Source organism: Lycium ferocissimum, chromosome 12, assembly GCF_029784015.1.
Source record: "Lycium ferocissimum isolate CSIRO_LF1 chromosome 12, AGI_CSIRO_Lferr_CH_V1, whole genome shotgun sequence".
Lineage (NCBI taxonomy): Eukaryota > Viridiplantae > Streptophyta > Magnoliopsida > Solanales > Solanaceae > Lycium > Lycium ferocissimum.
In genome coordinates this window covers 45,665,149-45,687,288 of record NC_081353.1, presented here as the reverse complement: position 1 = coordinate 45,687,288, position 22,140 = coordinate 45,665,149, and the positions used below count along the sequence as shown (strand labels likewise).

At 34.9% G+C, this 22,140-nt stretch overlaps 1 protein-coding gene across 2 annotated transcripts; it reads right to left on the bottom strand.

The window, feature by feature from the left end:
• Positions 1–725: 725 nt before the first annotated feature.
• LOC132041083 (acetyl-CoA carboxylase 1-like) lies at positions 726–13,675 on the bottom strand. Of its 2 annotated transcripts, XR_009410900.1 has the most exons (32): positions 13,361–13,675; positions 12,067–12,451; positions 11,214–11,420; positions 10,972–11,133; positions 10,798–10,890; positions 10,581–10,676; positions 10,300–10,473; positions 10,039–10,132; positions 9,764–9,951; positions 9,625–9,675; positions 9,506–9,545; positions 9,225–9,349; positions 9,027–9,143; positions 8,843–8,917; positions 8,696–8,752; positions 8,508–8,612; positions 8,312–8,398; positions 8,038–8,229; positions 7,780–7,968; positions 7,531–7,641; positions 7,352–7,438; positions 7,056–7,232; positions 6,319–6,396; positions 6,112–6,234; positions 5,513–5,782; positions 4,869–5,435; positions 4,409–4,761; positions 4,115–4,328; positions 3,574–3,750; positions 1,343–3,490; positions 1,070–1,228; positions 726–1,004 (listed from the first exon to the last, which is right to left on the bottom strand). XR_009410900.1 is itself a non-coding variant. In XM_059431858.1 (31 exons), the coding sequence occupies exons 2-31, from the start codon at positions 12,439–12,441 to the stop codon at positions 1,172–1,174; spliced, it is 6,789 nt and encodes a 2,262-aa protein (XP_059287841.1). In that variant the 5' UTR covers positions 12,442–12,451; positions 13,361–13,675; the 3' UTR covers positions 1,058–1,171. The 2 variants fall into 2 exon arrangements, 1 of the variants encoding a protein (XP_059287841.1); XM_059431858.1 differs by lacking the exon at positions 726–1,004 and having other exon boundaries at positions 1,058–1,228.
• Positions 13,676–22,140: the final 8,465 nt, after the last annotated feature.

Sequence of the window (22,140 nt, the reverse complement as noted above, 5' to 3'; positions counted from 1 at the left end):
CAATAACTATTTAATTAGGGATAATTTAGTCAAACTACCTATTTTTGCCTATTAGTTGCAAATAATAACGCTCTTTTTGAACCGGAGGGAGTAGTAATTTGCATACTTTCCTTCTAAAAATGGACAAATAAGCAATCGCTGATTCACTCCCTTGGTGAAAAACCGGAATACGTCCCGATGAATTTCTACTAATAGATTTCCCTATACTCTAAAGTGATTGTCTAATTGCTCTTCTTTTGTCTCATTGTTTATCTCGTAATCGTTCTATACTCTAAAGTGATTGTCTAATTGCTCTTCTTTTGTCTCATTGTTTATCTCGTAATCGTTTGATGGAACTAAACTAAGAAGAGAGAAAACTTGCTTTAGGCCGTCAGTAAGCATAACAAGAACCATACAATATTTTGAAGTAGGTATCGTCACCTGAATTCTTTTGAAAGCAAACCATATAAAAATATACATATCATTACTATATATTCTTACAGGTAACTAGAGAATTAACCTTTACTTATTTTATTATTTATCTTTTTGCAACAAGTGCTATGGGTGCTTTCTTGATGTGAATCTAAGTGTATGCACTTTGATTTCTTTAACTTCAGGCACCAAAATAGAGATGTAAATCTTAAAGACATAGATTAAAGTTTTGTTAGGACTTGGCACTCTTGCTACTAGCTAATATCTGTAAATAACACTAACTAATAGCGAAAAGAGAAAAGAGGATGGTCATGTGTTGCAATTCCAAAGTTTCTGAATAGCAACTAAATAGGGGCATGAATTACAGCTCATATTTTATTTGGACTTCCAATAAATGAATTCCAAGGCTAACCAATTGTTAGACTATAAATATAAGATAACAATGCAAATATACATTCTTAGAGATCAGGCCTGCAGAAATTTCAATAAAGGAGCCTGCTAAGCCGCAAATCTTTCTGCTCAAACAACTAAGACTACACCCTGCACACTCTCAAGATGCTAATATTTACACCTCGCGAGACAAATTTAAACCAGTGGTTCTGCCAAACTTCTCCAATATATTATCGATTTTGAAGAGAGAACAATCGTCGCGGTACAGATTGAGTGCTAACCGGGCTGCTTCTCCTAGGAGGCGGACGCACTGGTTAGCAGGAAGCTGTCCTAGCAGACAACAATTGCTGACAGGTTATGCGCTGCTTGATCAATTAAGCACCTTTTTTAGATCACTGATCAGTTGCTCTCTGGTTGCTGGCTCGACCTGCACGTGGAAACATGAAACTTTTTTCAGGCACTTTAAGCAGGTAAAGATAAAATGGAGGGGGGACAAAATTTCGAAAATGTCAATGCTACGAAAGAGAATCTGATTGCTAACCTTCTGTAGGAGGGAAAGAAGACCTTGTGGTAAAGCATGTAAATCCAATGTCGAATCACCAATCTTTGATAGCTGTAGTAGTACCTTTTGCACCCGCAACTCTTGCAGTCTTTCCTCATAGTTCTTGGGATCATTCTTCCATGAGAAAAAGGCTTCATCGTCTATCCAGGCATCTACTTTGCCTTCTTTTGAATCCAAAAACCAGCTTTTTACCATATCCATAGCAGATTTGTAAGAAAGCTGGTCACCCGCAGCATTCCTCACGGTTTTGACCAACATTTCCTCTTCAACTCTTCGAAGCAGACGTCCGTAAAAGAATGAACGAGAAGTTTCCCAATTTACTACTTCTCGGATCACCCCCTTCGCCGCCATTCTTAACGAAGTATCGTGCAGCTCTGCGAACTTTGTAGCTATCTGCGTGTATACTGGCAAAAGCTGTGTCTCACGGGTTTTAATTTGCTGCACTAAGGCCTCAACATTAGCATATACTCCTGCACTCTTGGCTTCCTGAAGCTTTGACTTGAGATCGATAAGCCGTTGGTCAATTCTACCCATGCACTCCAACAGTTCTTTTGTTCTGAATTTAATTTCGATCATACCTTCTGGCTCAAGGACATTTCCCCTGGCTGTCTGTTCTGCATACATTTCAATGTGGTCTGAATTGATCTTACTATCCACAACGACCCACGCCCCACCACGAAGTTCACCCATCATAGGGATATAAACAAAAACAGGCTGCTTGTATGTTCTGAGGTTCTCGACGATGGTCGATCCTGCCTGAAGGATACCTTCAAAGAGATCCCTTTGTCCACCTGAAAAGCCTCTCCAGTTGGCAAGAATGAAAAGAGGCAGCTCCTCTCTATTGAAATCCATCAATGCTTGAGCTGTTTTAGTGGCAGAGTCGGGAAACCATACTTGCCCTGCTTGAGGGACAACCCTTTCGTGAGAATCAAGCTGTCCAGGGTCCGCAGGGATAACTTGCTTCATAGTTTGTGTCTCAACAGCAACTATTCCTACAGGGATTCCTCCAAGTTTCGCCCTGCCTGTCACAACAGTCCTCGCCCAGCCTTCCAGTGTCTCAATAAAGCTATCCTTGTCAAAAATGCCTCCTAACCACTTTCCATTTGCGTCTGCGAGGCCGGAAATGGCTGCGCGTGGATCACATGTGTTATCTGGGAAGTACTCAACAGGTCTTTCTGGAGGATCCAAGGGAGTTGAAATAGGAAGTGGACCACCAGAATATGGTGGAATGAAGCTCAACCAGTCTAAGATCTTTGATATACCCTCGAGGTCATCAGAGACGGTTAAATGAACAACACCATTAGTTGCCATAATTTTAGGTCCGCCAAGCTGCATGTGGGAGCTATAAACTTCCCGACCCAAAAGTTTGTTAAGTGCAGAATAACCTGTAAGAATAATTGGCTGATCAAGCCTCTGTATACACCGCATACCAAGACGAGCAAGATAAGCACCTATGCCGACGGTTCTCCCAGTTACGTATGTCAAGGTAAATGTTTCATGATATGCCCGAGAATAAGCACTTGCAATGGCTCCACTTCCACTTAAGTTCTCAACACCTAGGCCATCCTCCTTTCCAATAATAGTATCTATCACCCATCGAGTTTCTCCATTTGACAACTTCAATTCATGTGCCATGACAGAAGATTTAATACGTTCATGATCCTCAGGAGTTAAGTATACATACTGAAAACCACGCTCGGGGCTTGATTCATCAGACCATCCAACTTTGAAGCAAGACTTTACCTCCTCAGCTGCACCAATACGAGCTCCTGAATTTGCTGCCAAATAAATAAGCGGCATTTTCTGTGTGCAAGCAACATCAGTCACTGCTTGGAAAAATGCATCCTCGCTTGGGCCAAAAGATCCGTTTCTGAAGGTGACATCATTCGCCACAACAAGAATTTTCCTACCCATAGGGAACTCAGGAGTAGACATTTCCATAATCCATGCCACCATGCCAACATCATTGAATCCAGGCTGGCGCTCTACAGAGACAAGAGGAGTACCCCAGCTTCCATTTTTGTCAGCAAAACTTAACTCTGTGACTTTCAGGAGGACCTTGTCCTTAGGCTTTTCTGTTACAGGATTGTGACTTGCCCAAGACTTCTCCAATGCTGCTTCAAATGCCTGCAGAAGGGATATTTATAGGATGTTGATATCGATCAGATTGTAATAACCAGCATATATAATCTCTACTTTCAGATGTTTACCAGAGGAAAATCATAGCAGTAAGTGGTGCTGCTCTTGCGAGCCAAAAGCCGTTTCTGGTCAAGCACAGCCAAAGGTAGATAAGGTGCTGTAACTGGCATGCCATTTAAAGGACCACTGCCAATGGCGGAGTGATACACTACTCTTTGTTCACCTGTATCTTCCACTTCACGATAAACCTGAGAGTTCAATTTCCAATAGCATGAAATCAATGTTAATCAGAGTCTTCTATGACAAAAACCAATCCATGAAGTTGGAATGAATTAAGTCATTAGGTTGAACAAATAGTTTAAGTCAATACAGTGGAGCAACATATGTTAGTCCAAAATTTTGTGGTGCTAATACAGAAGTATGCACCCTTTCTATCATAAGCTTGATTAACTTTAAACTCTCTACCAGAAAAGATGAGAGAAGAGAGAAAAAAGACAATCAGTGGTTGAAGTCCAATCTACTGGCTGACGTGTGCTCTCCAACACAACACAAGCCAGTTTCGGATCAGCTAAATCAATAAAAGATTTCATGTACACGCTAAATTTCACTTACATGCACAATGCAGGTGTGACCTGTCACATTCGTAACCAAAACCCTCCAAGCACCAGTTGCATCTCCTGCAGATGATATCCAAAGTTTCACTTCCCACTCACAAACGCCTAACCTGTGCATCCTCACACCAACAGATGCATTAATTTCACGAGCTAGCTCTTCTAAGATTTTCTGAACTTCTGCTTCTTTGTTCTCATTATTTAGGTCCATCCTCCTGCAACAAAGTCATGAAGTGAGCCATCTGCCAATTTTTGTCCTTAACAATAACAAGCATAAGACAAACAAGGTACTGACTTGTGGTACGGTAACAGATCAGCTATCTCTTGCTCTCGTAAAATATACAAGTACATATGAGCATGGTCAGCTTTGAGAGTCGTATTATGGAGATTAAGTTCAAGCTCTTCCAGTGCAGTTATTAAGGACCTCAAAATGCTTCTTGAAGTAAAAGACAGAGCCAAAGGGGAAGGAGCTGTTCCCTGATTTAATCCTTGATCCGCTAATAAACTGTCATCTGATGTTGGTTGTCTTACAAGTGTTCTGAGAAACATCCTCTGGATTGGACGCCGCTTGTCTATAACAGTATAGAGGTGCCACTGACGGTCTCGGGATGGAGTATACTTTATATTATCATAGACCTTGAGCTTTTCCTGCATTTCAGGGGAATTATGATCCTAAGATCAGCTCATGGTCCAAGAAAAAAGAAAACACCAATAGTAATATGGGATACAAATAACAGGAGAAGTAAAATACAAACCAATTCAAGGTAAATGGATAGAGGAGGCTCAAGATGACGCAGTAGAGGCTCCTCCTCATAATACAGCTTCTCTGCTGACCAGTGAAAGGAGTGCCTCATAGGCCCCCTCCCTTCATCTCTCGGAATGATGCAACTGATAACCTTTACACCTGCACTTTTAAGGCTCGAGCTCACTTCTTTCTCTCTCAAAATTTTGGCTAACTTGTTAATTCTTTCTTGAGCCTGATCTTCATCCCCACTATCCTGAAGCAAACTCATTTGGTTGTTGATGCCAACCAATGCAATGTGCAGCATGTTACCATGACTGACTCCATTGGACATGTCTTCATGCAAATCATGCGCTGTCTCCCTCAGTGCAGCAGTTAATACTGTTGGCAAGACTTGGAGAGATCTGATAATAACCATCGCTCCCCATTTTCTCTCACTGTGTTTCTCAACTAACGGTTTTACCATCACATGGTCTCCAGACCCACTCTTTCTCTCCACATGCTCTTCCAAAAACTGCCACGTAGCAATTAGTCCAGATCTGTGCCACTGCATCCTCACACTCCCGTGAACGAGGTAAGGCTAGAGCAGATATCAAAAGTCAGGTAAAGAAACTATACGTATTTCTTGAATGCAGATGCTCCAAGACAAGTCAATACCTGATAGAGTCTACGAATGTAGGTCTCCATAACGCGCCTCTGAAGGGTGTGATCACTGTGATCAAAAAGGCCTACAAGTGCGTCTTCTACTGCCAAAGGAGCACTCACTAGAGCTTCCATTCTTTCATTGATGGCACTTTTCCGCTTAGGAGTATCCATAGTGTCACCTTCTTCAGTAAACATCTCTAGCTCAGAAAGACTTCTGGCAATACTTGAACGTAATTCACTCAGTTTAGTTTGTTCGAGGAGTTGACTGGCCTTCAGTGCCAACTGTAAAATCAAATCAAGACTTAGACAATGATAAATTACCGGAGTTGCGAAAAATTCATGGCAACTTTAAAAAGTCTGCACGGTCTCAGGAACCATGGAGAAAATCACAAGAGCAGTTGTTTCTAGTGTTGATCTTAGAGAACTTCATTGATCTTAGAGAACTTCCAGGGTATTTTGGCTTAATATCAAGATTGTATGTCAAAGATATGAAACACGATGAATATGGTTTCTCAAATTTCCACAAGCACAGAATAACTTGCAATACCAAATTATTTTGGCTCAAGTATGGAGTACCAATTTCTTTATTGAAGAATGTATGCAATACCAACCTCGGAATAATTTGTATGGTTGAGTGCTGAGAAACGAATAAGTTTTTCCCTGTATGCTGCAGGATTGGGATATACCAGTTGCTCCATCAGACTAAGTATAAGCTTATTTTTACGCTTAACACCCTGTAAAAAAACACATTATTGGTACTGGAAATTTTTAAACCTACAGAAGAAAGGAAAGTGAACACGTGAATAATTCGCTTATACCTGATGAGAAAGCACTATGTCGACAACCTTCAGAAGATCTTTCTTATATTGAAGCCGGAGTCGTTCAATCACATCAGCCTGAAAAATTAAGAGATCAAAACTGATAACATAACAATGAAGAACCAAACTTCAGTTGAATTAATGTGGTCTTCCAACTCCGTTCCATTTTGTTGTAGTAGATTACTGAATATTTTGACAATACATCACCGAGAAATCAAGATATGATATCACAAAGTATGCATGTTACATACTGACAACATAGTAAGATGGAATACATGCAACAGTAAGTAAAATTTGAATCGTTCAAATGATCTTGAGGCCTCCTATAGAGATGATTGACAAAAATTATTACAAAAGCTGCTTATTGTACATCATACAAATAATACGAGAATGCATAAGATTATCTACAATGCAAATGATTTTAGAAAAATCATGGTCTGAATAATATGGGGCTGCTTTGTTAGAAATAATTTGGAGAATGTTTATCATACTAATAATAAGAAAATGGAAAGGAACCTCAACGATTAAGAGCGGACAATTACGTTTTTTGATACTTTACATTTCTAGTATCTCACTTTGAGTATTTTGCATCCTTATATAATATAATGGTTAAAAACTTTTATACCTTTATTTAAGTGCAGATGCTGAAGTATATTCGGAGCAATAAAGACGCTCAAACTTAGATATCTAGTCACGCCGAGGAGATTATCAAAATAATTGTTTGTAAGACAACTAACCTGGAGATTGTCACTAAACAATTCTTCAACAGATAGATACTCTTCAAAAAGTGAATAGACGATACCACGGGCATGACTCTCTCTTCCACCCTCATAAGACTTGACGAGACTCATCAAAGGTTCAATTAGTCTTTCTTGAGCTCCTTTTTCTTTTTCTGAGCAGATTCTTAGGTGAGCCTAAAGCAAGCAGAGAATGATAGACAATAAATCAATGTTAGAAGAGATGGTACTTGAACTATTAAAAGAAATAACAGCAAAAATATTACTGAAAGAAGAAAATGTGGTAAAAGACTCACCTCAAGAACACCTCTCAGAATTCTGGCAGGGAAGTCAACAGTTTGCGAGTTGGTATATCCCTCGTATTCCTTATATTTTGCTTCCAACTGCAACAAGAATACATAATGAAAAACATTGAGCTAGAGAACTACTACTCTTTCCAACAACAGAGGGAAATAATCATTATCCAATCATTTACCTCATTTCTGAGGTCCTTTGGAAGTCGTGTTGCCAGCACGGATATGCATTCTTGCCACTGTAGAAATGGAAGCTCGGGACTGTCCAAGCAACTTAGCAAGTTATGAACCACCTGAATTGGAAGATTAAGTTGTGTCATCAGAGATTTGTTAAATCATGTATTGGATAGAATATTTTCAGATTACTATTTAGACGAAAAGATGTTACATAAGCAATTATCAACTTCAAATCTTTATATGAAATTACTTACATCATCAACATTGTGGTCATATCCAGCAAGAATCATCCTTGCTGCATTGAGACTTGCAGCACATCTCTGATGAACTTTTCCAGATATGGCAGTTGGAGGTCCCAAAATAGGGAAGCTTCCACGAAAAGGCTCTGCTTTTCTTACAGCAGAAGGGTCATCTAAATCAAGTGATGCTATGAGCTCACCAGCCTACACACAAACTTAAATTTAAGTTGCTGCAGATGAGAGACAGATATGCTTTATTTGCAAATACGATACCTGCATTGCTTGACCTTCAGACATCTTAATATGGATAACTCCTGAAGCAGGTGAAAGAAGGGGCATGCACATCTTCATCACCTCAACCTCCGCGTAAGGTGTGTCAGCATCAACATGACTACCATCAGACACTAAATATCTCAGGAGTTTGCAGGGTGTCTCGGCAATTAACTTTGATGGATCATGATCATTCTGGAATCAACGAATATTACATGATAAGAAGGTGCCAATTCCAAAATAAATAAAAGTATTGGGACTGAACAATTATTGGCACCTGCAGCAAGCAAGTTCTTCCATCAATTAGAAGGCGAGTTCCAGCTGCTTCCTCCTCTGCATATATAACATGACTGTTCCCGTCCAGCTGCAGTGATCAAGGTAAGTTAGATGTTTATATCAGTTTTGAATGTGAAAGGAATCAATCACTCAATTAAAAGGGTACATAGAGAAGTTGCAGAGTGATTGATTATTGCCTGCATCAGAAGTCCTCCATCACGCAGAGTATGTATTTCTGCTTCGATCTCCGATTCATTCATCCTCAACCTATAGCTTCCTGGTCCTCCCCTCACCATATTAATCTAAGAGACAAACCAACAAATTACTGAGTTGCAAAAAGTCCATGAAACAGAATCAAACAAGAAGACTGGAAAAGGCTACTTACTGTGTACTTGCTTCCTTCAATGTTTAGTGAGACTTGAGAGTTCACAAGGGATATATGCTGCACATAGATGGACAACGGGTTATTCCAATAAAGAGATGGAGAAAATGTAAAGATTCAGACAAGCACAAAAACTCTGAGACTGATTACCTTGGGTGGGATTTGACCTTTTTCAAGATAACCAATATATTCGGAAACCAAGGCCGCACCACTTGCAGAAGCTTTCTGAGTTTGACAAGTAACAATAAGGGGTACTGGTATTAATTTTGCAAGTAAATTCCCAAGATAAAACCTTTTTAAGAACCTAACATCAGTCATGAAATGGGAAACTTACATAAAGAGCTCCTCCAACTACAGAAAGATACCAAGGAGGTCTTTCTGCTCTAACCCTCATGGCAATTCTACTGTCCAACCAGCCAGTGTGTATCTTATTTTCTCTGTAATCTGAAGCCTGCAGAAAATACCCAATTAATGAAGAGAAATAACACTCTAACGGAGTTGAGCATGAATTTTTTTTATCCGAAACTCTTACATGCAATAGATCAATCGTGTAATCAACATTCGTACGTATCTCTCCTCGGATCTGGATTTCCTTCAGTCCAAGAACCATGTTTGCAATAGCCAGGGGTCTGGACTCTCCAAATGCAAAAACATGTCCTGCGTTAAGATATAGAAATCCATAAATTCAATAGGTTAGACATAATTTTTAGACTTTTTTTTGACTGGCATTTTTATTTTGAAATACAATGTATGATATCTGAATCTGATAGCATATGTGGAAACTTAATGCAGTATAATTAAACTTCAGCTTACCAAACTGAGAGTCTGAAAATTCATGAATGCCTCCACCAGACTGCAAAGGAAAGAGATTTATTACACTTTGCAACAATTCAAGCACCTCAAGATGCGATTTCCATCTAATTTATACGTACCTTGACAGAGAAGTATGCCCACACATTCGGTTTGCTCTTAAAACTCAGCTCCTACGTTATGAAATGTAAATTAACAACTATTCAACCTAAAAGCACTGTTTAGAAAAGGAATGTGAAAGTTTTTTAGAAGATACTTTACCTGTACTTTACCACTGGTAGGCTTAAAACCATCATCAGGATCCTCACTTGTTACACGCACAGCCACACAATGACCTTTTGGCCTTGTCGACTCAGCTTTATCAAAATCAAATGATGTTGCAACAATAGATGTTTTCCTCCAAGCATCATATCCCGCACCATGTTCCATTCCATAGAACCGCCTTATTTCTAATAGAATCAAAGAAGAAAGCTTAAAAATAGGAAAAAGAAGAACCTGAACATCTTAAGCCGAGAGGGTGACATTTGGTACAAAACCTGGAATTTGCCACAAAGGGATCCCCATTCCAACAGCAACTTGAGCTGCTGGCAGGTTTATTTCTGCTATCCATTCAGTTACAGGGTGTTCAACCTAATAGAATGAGAAAGATGTAACTTACATAAAAGGTTCCAGATCATAATAGAGGTGATCACGATGCAAAATAAAACCATTTTTTATAGCTTTCGTCCATGTGGTGAAAAAAAAAAAAAAAAAATTGGACTCAGGTGCAAACTCAAGCAGATGGCAGTATCACTAACCTGTAACCGAGGGTTGAGTTCCAAGAAATAGTACTCTCCAGTGTCCATACTGTAAAGATACTCAACAGTGGCAGCTCCAATGTAATTGACACATTTGGCCAGTCTTCTAGCAGCCTGCTCAAGTTTTTTCACCGTCTCTAGCGGAGCTACTGTAATTGGCCCCTCCTCAATTATCTAAGTTTCACGAAAATTAGACACATTAGTGATGACATTTCACTGATGTCTACTCTTGTCTTCATAATTCATCGCTACACATAATCAAAAGTTAAACACAAACTAACCTTTTGGTGTCGCCTTTGAACACTACAGTCACGGCTGTGCAAGGCTGCAACATTGCCATATTGATCACATAGTAACTGGACTTCTAGATGCCGACTCTAGTTGTTTAAAAAGCAAAAAAAAAAAAATTAAAAAAATAAATAAATCTGATGTTTAGAAATATTCTCTCGAAAGATATGTATGAGCATTAAGGTCAGAAAAGAAAGAAGATGGCTGAACCTGAGAAGCAACTTTCATTATAAATATTGGAGAGCCAGGAACTTCACCCTGAACTTGCTTGAATAGTGCCCTAACTTCATCATCACTATGTACCTGGAATGATCAAGTAACAGGAATATTAAATTAACATTGATATTTACACTACTCGCTGTGCTAGTATAATAAGAGACAGACCTTTCTTATGCCTTTACCACCACCGCCCCAGGATGCCTTGATCATTGCAGGGTAACCTACTACTTGACAACTAGCAATTGCTTCTTCTGTCGTGTAAACACATGCTTTAGCATATATTTCATCTGGGATAGAGACCAAAGAGCTTTCTGGAGGAACTTTGACCTGCGCGATTGATGAATTGTCCATTAGATGCAGACTGGCCATTATGAGACTAACAGAGAAGAATGACGATAAAGACTTACATGGGATCCACTCCACGGAAGGGTGGGTACTTCTGCTGCTTGAGCAATCAAAGATGAACCAATTTTGTCTCCTAGTGCTGCCATTGATTTAGCCGGTGGCCCAAGAAATATGATCCCCTTTGCGTCCAATGCATCTGGCAGTTCAGGGTTTTCTGATGCATGACCCCAACCAGGCCAAACCGCATCGACATGAGTCATCTCTGCCATCTACACAAAAGAAAGTGCACTGTCTATAACTATTTGTTTTTTTTTTTTTTTTTTTGGCATTGATTCCCTGGCCCATTTACAAGAATGTTTTAAAATGTAAATAGATACAACTGTTGGGATAGATATAACAAGGCGTCATGTGGAAGACAACAATTGCAAACCTTGAACGGCGACAAATCAGACAACAACGAAAAGTATACTAAAGATGCATGATACTTTGACATGATTTGGTCAATTGATCTACATATGTGAAAACTAATAATATTAAGAAGAAAAAAAGCATAGAAGCTATCGAGAGAATAATCTCCCCTTAAACAAGACTCTTTAACTCTAACGGACTACATTGGGAATGCTATTGTGTTGTGTATGAGAAGAAAGGATCTTCTATTTATAAAAGTCCAAAACTTCTAGATATGGAAGAGTCTTTTCCACCAAGAAAACCTTTTTGAAGTAAAACACAATTATGGTAAAATCCAGATAAGGTAAGAAATTCAGGGCAAACCCTTACAACAACAAGATGCACATGCAAGATAAAGATAGACCAAGTTATCTGGAGACAAATTGTTCTCATCGTCTTTATTGCACTCTGCTACAAACTTTCATCTTGTTTAATGAGGTATTATATTCATTAGAATGCATTACAAACCTCCACAATGAGCTGCACATTGGCATAGTTGTTGTTATTCGTCCCACCAGGAACTTCTACAAACTGATCAGCTATTCTAATGTGCTCCGCGTTTATCCTCATGTCCTCGGGCGTAGCCATTGCAACCAACAAAATTGCCTTCTCTGAACCAAATGTCTCATATGCCCATGTCCTAATACTACGTATAAACTTCACAGCTGCCATCCCATTGTTTGAAATTAAGATGCTATTAATTGGCCGCTTCCCGCCAAGGGCATGACAGAACTCAGCAACTTCAGCTCTAGAAATTGGAGACCTCAATGGAAGTGAACCATTGATGTACCCATTTCCACTCCTGAACCCAATCACTGCTGGCCTCCTTTGAGATTCCGACATGTTGTACCGCCTGAAACCAAGAGGAAATGTAACATTTCAAAGGGGCTGCTTTTGGCTGCAATAAAAATATAATTGAGAGACAAGCGACCAACTACAGTTAAATCTTTCTATAACAGCGCTGCTTGTCTAGATATTTTTTGGATCTTATAGCGAGATGTCGTTATAGAAAACATATAACATAATATAACATAAAAGTCGATTCCAAGGAAAACAAGACCATTATAGTGAAATATTGTTATAATGGATACTGTTATAAAAATATAATTGAGAGACAACCGACGGACTACAGTTAAACCTCTCTATAACAGCGTCGTTTGTCTGGTTAGTTTTTGGATGCTACAGCGATATGTTGTTATAGAGAACATAAAATATAACATAATATAAAGTCGGTTCCAAAGAAAACTAGGCAATTATAGTGAAATGTTATTATAGAGGATGACTGTTATAGAGAGGTCTGACTGTACTACTTCTTGATCTCCTATTGCATAGTCCAACTTTAAGAGACAAAACTAGGTAATTTGATCCTTATCAGGAAAAAAAAAAAAAAAACTATGTTACTTTAATGGACTATAGCAACCTTACCAAGTAAGCAACTTTATAATTACAAGGCCACAAATGTATAAACTAGATTATGATCATAGTATTCATAGTAAATAGCAGTAAAAAAGAACCCCAAATTAATCATCTTTTTTTTTTACTGCAAGATGAGAACTGAGGCTAAGGATAAAAAATACATTCCAAGAAAACAGGTTTTGTTATGTCAACTAATCAAACTCAAATATTATACACTTAACCACAACAACAGATAAAAAATAAAACGACAAAGTATATATATATTTAACAAATTACAAAGCTAAATTCACCAGTTTTGCAGTAAATTTAAACAATTCCAGTGTGATTGAGAGCAAAATATACATACCCGTATAGCAAAAACAGCTAATTCACACTAAAATAGCCCAAATTGTAGAGAAATATGAAGTGGGGTGTCAAAATTTTACAAGAAAGGTCCAATCTTTATAAAGAAATAACAAAGAATGTCAATTTTTTTTTTCCAATTGGATTGGAGTTTATAAAAGCAATATGGTTTCAAGAATTGAAGGAAAAGAACCTTAGAAACCACAATGTGAAGGTACAAATCTAAAGTAGTAAGGTTGTTTTTATTTGCTCAAAATCTTACTACATAAAAAGAAGAAGAAGAAAAGAAATGGAATTAAATGTTTGATTCAATTGTTTGGTTTGGATTAGTTGAGAGTTCTTAAATATGAACTCATCTTTCATGACTAGTAACACGTGCTGCCTGCCTTTGCCACCCCACCCCCCGACCCCCTCGCCCGCACGACACACACCCCCACCAAAATCTAACTATAGACCCCACCTCCATTCTACCTTAGGAAAAAAAAAAATATATATATATATATATATATATATGCATATATTATCTGCGCTTATTCTAGGAAAAAAGTAACTAAACTAAAAATATGTCTAATGTATTAAAATGCATTTTGAATTTTGTAATTTTAGATGTGTCACGTAAAATTAAATTAAAAAGTTACTAAAAATAATATTTATGTTTTAATATACTAAAAAAAAATAAGACGCATAAATTGAAAGAGGGAGATTGCTTAATTAACAACAAGAACATATGCAGTATAATCCTAAATAGTGAAGTTTGGAGAAGTTAGAGTGTACACGATAGACCCTTGGCTCCAGAAAAAGCAATTCAAAGTAGTTCGGAAGGAGATTGATTAATTATCATTAATTAATAGATATTTTATAATTTTATGACTATAAAAATTAATAAGTTAATATGATTCACCCGAACACCCTCAAAGAAAAATTACAGTACATTGTATTTATAAGGTAGATTTTTTGTATTAATGTACATATATTAACTTTTGAATACCTTAGACAAATGCGAAAGGTTTGCTCAAGCGGTTCATGATGTTCAAAATTATCTCTAGCGTTCTAGGTTCAATTCCCAGGGACAATATTATTTTTTATATTTAGTTTCTGTTATTTTTTCCGAACTTCCTAAATGAAAATCTTAGACCCGCCACTGTATATATGAATAAGATTTTTTTTACCGCAGACGCCTCCTTGTTATTATCACTGTGTATTTCTTTTATGAGTCTACACCTTAGGAGTGGAATTGAGTCACATTGTTAAGGAGTTTAACTTAGAGAATATTCACAAATGTTATACTAATTATTATAACTCTTTAATCACTTAATTACTCGTGAGTTATGTTAAACTAATATTTTACTCTATATGTGAGGTTACATAGTTCTAAAAATAGATCAAATACAACATATTTCCTACATAAAAGACTAAAATAATATATTTTAATTAATTGAATTAAATGTATGTCTTATATTATAAGGATCAAAATTTATAAATAATTGAAGGACGAAAGTTGTTGATATCCTGTTTAACTTATACATGAATGGTGTATTTGTATGTAATGTCTTATTAACATAATATTTTCAATATCTTGAAAAATTTATTATCCTTAAAGACATGCTTTTATAGTTATAATAATATTTTATCATATTTACGATCATAAATTAAAAAAACACTTTAGCATGTGCCAGAAATCTTTTATTCTTTCTTAAACTTTACATCTTGACAAATTTCAATAATTCATCATGTAGAATAAGACGGAAGAATGTGTGCTGTTTTAAATATATAGTTCGCTTGATCATATTGTTTGCGCCACAGCCACGGTTGTAAATATATACTCTATTTACTTATTCATCCTTATATACAGAGTCATATAATTACGAGAGAATTGCTAGTTTGGGAAAGAAAAGAAAAAGTTCGACACTTGAATGTGTTGAAAATTCAAATTCAAATTAAAAAGCCTCCTTGGTTTATGATTTAGACGTTTTACCTATAGCGTATAGATTATCCTTGTAAATTTCATAAATACCGCAAAACGTACTATTATTATAATTAATGTGTTAATGTGTATGTACAATTTAATTTTTAAATTAATTAATTTCAATGTTACGTGAATAATGGATTGGAAGAGGGGGCGGGGGCGGGGGGGGGGGGGGGTCATGGAGTTGTTGAGTGTTGTGAAATGACAGTGTTATAAAACAAAAATATATTCTTTGACTATCGGGACAAGGCGTTGAAACAAACCTAAATATCGTGAAATTGTCAGCTACACACCTAAATTATGCGAGTATCTTATGACTCCATGAACTTATTACCATATGTAAACACACACTTATTCCGAACTAAAAAAGAGGGTTTTAATGTTTTTCTTTCACTTAATTTTTTTAGATGCAAACGATCAGACCCTCATCATCTCTCAAAAATAACTAATCCCTTTTCTTTCACTGTTACGATCTTTATCTTATCTTTTACTTTTTAAATCACTTGATCAAATTGCCGTTACTCATTACCCTCTTGAGTGAATACAATCTCTATCTCTTCTTTGGGTTTTAACCATTTTATTTCTTTATCTACTTAATTGCACATTAAAATTCATTCAATTCTATGTCTTTCTTAACTATTGGACCACATTCTGCACAGCCTCTTTCAAGACCGATTTGACATTTTATGTCAAAAAGTGAAAAGAGGAGAATTTTCGATTTTCACATATTATAGGGGAATTTTAGGTTTACTATGTTTTTTTCTTTTTGCTTTGGTCTTTTGAAAATAGAAGGCTGTTGGAAAATAGGTGGATTTGGACTAAAAGTTGGTTGTGTAGAAAGTAGAAAGTTTGTCAATAAGTAGAAAGTTTGTTCACAGCAACTCTCCACCTATTTCTTTTCATGGTAATAATACATAAAAGCAAACTTTTGGATTTTCCCTTTGTGGATGTGTGGGAAAGTTAAAAGGTAAAAATTAGTTATACACACTCAGTGTTTACATCAAATTAATAGATGCATGACATTTTATATATTGTAAATAATTTATATGTATTTACGTTATTAAATCACTTAATCAGGTTAAATTGGTATAGTTTGATATAAACACAGAATAAGGTAAGTATTTATCAGAGAAGGTAGATTAATTCTTATTACTAAATATATCTACAAAAAGGATAACGAAGTATAGCTTAATTGACAAATATAAAAGATAGAACAATTAAGAAAGTGTATTTTGTAATTATTTAATATCAAAATTCCACTAACCAGACTTATTAAATCTGTCCCAGGCAGGTCCACTAAGAGAGTAAAACATTCTCTATCAAAAAATTATCCATTTTCAGGATTCAAATTCAAGACATCTTATTAAGATTTATGAAATCTCAACCATTTCTCTATACGACAGGAAAAAAAAAAAAAGACAATTAATGTACATCATGGATTAAGGGTCGTTTGGTCCAAAACAAGGCTATTTGGGATTATAATCCAGGGTATTATGATTAACATCCTATATGAATAGATAATACCCAGATTTTGATATAACTAATACTCCCGTCATTTCAAAATAAGTGGTGTTTGCCGTTTTATTTTATTTCGAATAATGGTGCTTTACACAACCAAGAAGACATTAATGTTGCTCTTCCAATTTTATCCTTATTTAAATTTTTTTTTTTTTTTAAATGGAGGGAGTAGTTAATACCAGTAAACAAACTCTGGATAAATGCAATTTCAAATTTAATATTAGGATTAATGTCGGTAGCCAAACGACCCCTAATATAAGAAATTAATGAGTGGGCACAAACTAGGTGCATGGGATGGTTGTTTGGTTGTAGTTGGAGGTTAGGTACGTACCTGCATTCATGCATCACCTCTTTCATCAATTAAATTCAACTATATATTATTAGCATTTCGTTTGTTTACATCTCCCATAACGTCATCACAATCTTATCATTGTTCTTTGGCAATATTTTCTCAAAGCTAGAACTTATTCAGGATTATTTTTACAAATACGGCAAAGAGGATATTTTTCTTTTTCAAGAATGAAGTCCTTACGTTTGTCCAAGTGTTCATTTGTGAAATTGTTAGTTACTCAAATTGTATTTATGACTTTTATGGTTATTAATCAGTATTTTAAAAGGCAGTTTCAGGACTCGTCCCGGAATGAGGCACTAGCAAATGGCCTGGGGCTCATGTGTGAGGCTTACGCCCTTAACACGCCCAACGTTCGGGGCTCGCCTAACAGTTCTTACACGAATTATATGTTAAATTCCTTTGACAAATGAATGATACGAAACAGTTTTTCATCTATATAAATAAGAAGATTGGGTGTAACTCAAATAACAAGTCGTAGTATTGCATATTTAATTACTATGAGAACATCGCGAGGGTGAATATCACTTAATATTTCTTTTAAAAATACACAACTCAATTGTACATTTTCACTTGTTATCGGTCTTTTATCCTATGTATCAAAATTATCATATTTTATTATTTCGTTATTTCAAAGTAATTTTATTTGTATTCATGAAGGAGTTACGTTTTAATTATAATAATCATAAAGTTTATTGATTATTTGCTTTTAGGGAAATAAAATGAATAGTATGATAGTAATATTGTAATATTGTTTTAAGAAATTGTGATTTTTTCATTATTTGAAAGGTAAGATGTTAGAATTGATTTGCATTTTATAATAGCTTTTATTTCATTATATTGTTTATACTTGTAAAATTATGTCATCTATAATTACAAGTTGTAAGTGGCATATAATGGATCGCTTTGATTAGTTTTTTGTGAGGATCAAGCGCGCATATATATATATATATATATATAGTTTTTATAACTATGTTTCTGTATTACTCTCCCAGTTATGTACATTATTTATTGTAAATCTATGTTATATAAATCTATGTTTAAGTAATATCTTGTTATTATGAATCTGTTACTCTTAGTATATGGTTATCTCTTAATTTCTTAATAAACTCGATGGGTTAACCTGTAAATTCCTAGGTGTTGAGAGGCCATTAAAATGTCCAAAAATGATAAAGGACGAAATGTTGGCCATGTCCATGTGTGGTTAAAGAAGAGAGTTATTAAGAATAAAGGTTAAGAGAAAGAGATGAACAGTGTAACAAGATTCATGACTGGACAAAGTCCAGATTAAAAAAAAGAAAGAAAAAAGGGAGATAAACAGAAACTTAGAGATATAACTACATGATAAGAAGACATTCAGGGGTGAGGAAGTGCCGAGTAGGATTGTTTAAAATTTGATACAAACCACAAAGTTCTTATCTTTAATCACTTATGCCCCGTGCCTCGGCGCATAAGCCTCGCCGAGGCATATGTAACATGCTCCACCTCATGCCCGGCCTTTTAAAACATTGATAATATATATCATGTATCTCATAATGTCAGATTAAGAGATATTACTTGTGGGGGTCTACGACTACTCATTAAATAACCTGATTTCATCGAGAATTAATAGTATTTCTTGTGATTCATTTTTACTTGTCATGTTTATCTTATACACATCACTTAAAAAATATTATTGAAAGAATTATTTGACTAAATCAGCTTTATTTGACTAAATTATACTACTACTCTTCATTTCACCAGATTAATCTCTCTCCACATTTATAAAAGTAAGAACAAAAGAAGAAAGATAATTAATTCAATCCTAATTTTCTAAAATGACAAGTATTTGGGTCAGTTATTTTAGCGGTCATAACAATTAAATGGAGAGGTGGGAGTACATGATTTTGTGAGAATACGTACACACTACACACCCATCAAAAATAAAGTTCTGAGGGTGGTGTTTGGCGGGGGCCGGGGGGGGGGGTGTTGGAATACGAAATGTTTCCCAAATATGTTATTCTTGCATACGTGGTGTCTAGAATTGTGCTAACAAAAAGTTTCTTTCCAAGATAAATTAATCTTCACATTCTTGTGGAACTTTACATGCATAGATCAATTTTCAAAGTAGTTAGATACTCCTTTGAAACGAATTAATGATCTTAACTATTAACAACATGGAAATAAATAAAATAAAAGATAACGAACTTTATGCATATAATAAGGTTATAGCAATTCTTTAACATGTGAAACTTTGTGATGTATAGTTTTTAAGAGATTGGCCACGAAAGAATATTCTCATAGTTACTCCCCATTAATCTTTAATTTTTATCTCTTTGAAATATTTGTTCGATTTCTACATGATACAATTGTGGATTTTATCTTGAAATGACGTATGATAATACAATCGTTTCCTAGACTACTAGTCTAAACTACATAATAAACAATTTATCAAGATTGCAGCAATCTAAAAAGTTGAATTACTCTCCGTGATTGGTAGATAACATGTATAGATAAACGGAATCTACTATAGTGGACAGGCAGCAGAGTGAATCAATAAATGTATAGATTAACTGAATCTACTAGTGGAGGGATAGGCAGGAGATGGAATTCATCCCTATTTATTTGAGTATTTGATTAGATGCACCATTTAGCCTTTCTAAAATGTGGGAGCCAGCAAAATAATATTAGATCAATTCTTTTAAAAAGATATTATATACATGAAAAGTTTAGTTTTGCTAGAAAATCATAGATTCACGTGCTCCATAAAATGGATAATAAATCCGCTCTTGATAAGCAAAGTAGTTGAGATACTGTGTTTGGGCTGTGCAAATACTCCTTATGTCCCAATTTATGTGATAATTTTCGTTTTCTAGAGTCAAACAAGATAAAAATTTGACCGCAATTTATTCGTGTCATATTTAAATATTTTATATTATTAATTATTGTGACTTATAGTGCTTTTATGTAGTTTTCAAATATGTAAATTATTTTTCAAAAAACTTAAAGATTGTATGTTCGATTTCACGGTCAAAATAAAGAATTTTGACTCTCGTTATCCAAACTGTATCACATAAATTGAGACGTAGGGAGAACAATTGTCCTTGATATTGTACAAATTGTCATTTGTTAATATAATTTTTTAGTTACCGATTTTTTTTTTCTATTAACAAAAGAAGACGATATCTATAACATCCATCCTCTAGTTATATAACAACATTTCACTATAACAATCATTTTTTCAGTGGAACCAATTCTTAAAATTATGTTATATTATATGTTTTTTCACTAATATTTCGCTATAGCAATTAAAAAAATATCAAAACAAACGACATTATTGTAGAGAGGTTTGACGGTAGCATGATTTATATTGAAATGATGACAATTTAGATGAATGTGAGGACAGATGAATGTTTTTATTGACTTATTTTGACTTTGAGTAGCTAGCTAAATTATCACCATTCTCATGATACTAGTGTCGTTTGGCCCGTGCTGAGTTCGGGCCCAAACTACATTAAAATTTATATTTATAAACTTTTTTTGTGATTTTTTTTTTTGATTTTTTGCTACCCTTGCTTTTTATTTTGTTTTTGTAACACTAAATTAGTTGTAAAGGTACGACGCTTTCTCAATGTTTCTAATATATTGAATCATATAGAAGTTTTTGTAAGTTAGAAAACAATATTTTTCTTAGAGTATATCTAGACTCCCTTTTTATTTTGAAACAAATGCATGCACCAAAGTTCTTCTCCTTTTTATTATATGAAATTTTGGGGTTAAAGTCTTTAGTGATTCAAATTGAGTTTTACCTTGTGTTGGATTAATCTATTTATTTTTTCTCAATTAAACTTATATTGGCTAACTCATTTTTGGGGGAACATAAAATATTTACGGCAATAAAAATTATTTGATGCTACAAATTGTTGTATGATGACGTCAATGAAGTTAACTTACAATAAAAATAGCATTTAAAATTAGATAAATAAAGGTCTTGATATGACGAAATACTTTTGTAGATGTTCCAGGAATTGAAAAGTTTATAAAATTATTTGTTTTTCTTATTTTAATCTTTCCTTTTCCCTAAAAAAACATGTTAAGAAATGATATATGTTTATTTTTCTTAATTTAATTTAACTTTTAAAAAAAATTATATTGTAATTTCTTAAACGTGTATGTAATTACTTTTGTCAAATACTTCTAGCTATATCTAAAAATAATTTTTAATTTAATAATTAAGCATGTACTGAGATAGAAAGAGAATGTCATGATAAATTTTTTACTTGTCTATAATAAATTTTATAGGAATAAAATAATTTGAAAAAAGTTTAATAATCAGTCCACATAAAAAAATAAAAAAATAAAAAAAGACAACAAACTTTTTGATCAATTTTAAATTTAGTTGAATAAATAGATTTTTTCTTAAAGTGTCATTATCACATTTTCCACATCATCACTCCTTGTAGCATTAAAAAATCCCCTATAGTTATTTAAATTTACCAAAATTAAAGCTTCAATTAGGGGTCAATGAATAAAATATTTAAATTTGGTTGAATAAATAGATTTTTTTTTGTAGTGTCCTTATTACCTTTTACACATCATCACTCTTTGTAGTATTAAAAGGCCCATATAATTATTCAAATTTATCAAAATAGTTGATAACTTTTTAAGGTAATTAAAGCTTATTTGAGGGTAAAATGGATTAAAAAAATATGTGAGGACTATAAATGTTGGGGATTCTCCCTTGTACTTCACAACGTGTTTCTTAACTATTTTGGACTTTTTCTCAAAAAAAGAAAAGAAGGTTCACATTTTAAATTTTGCATGGAATTCGAGGACAATTTCCAACCACATAGGCTACCTAAACAAGAATTGACAAAAACATTATAACTTGTAGTGAGGCATAGAAAGTGATTCTTACGGAGTTACGTTTGGGTATCAGATATATTTGTCGTTTTTTTTTTTTCTGTATCTA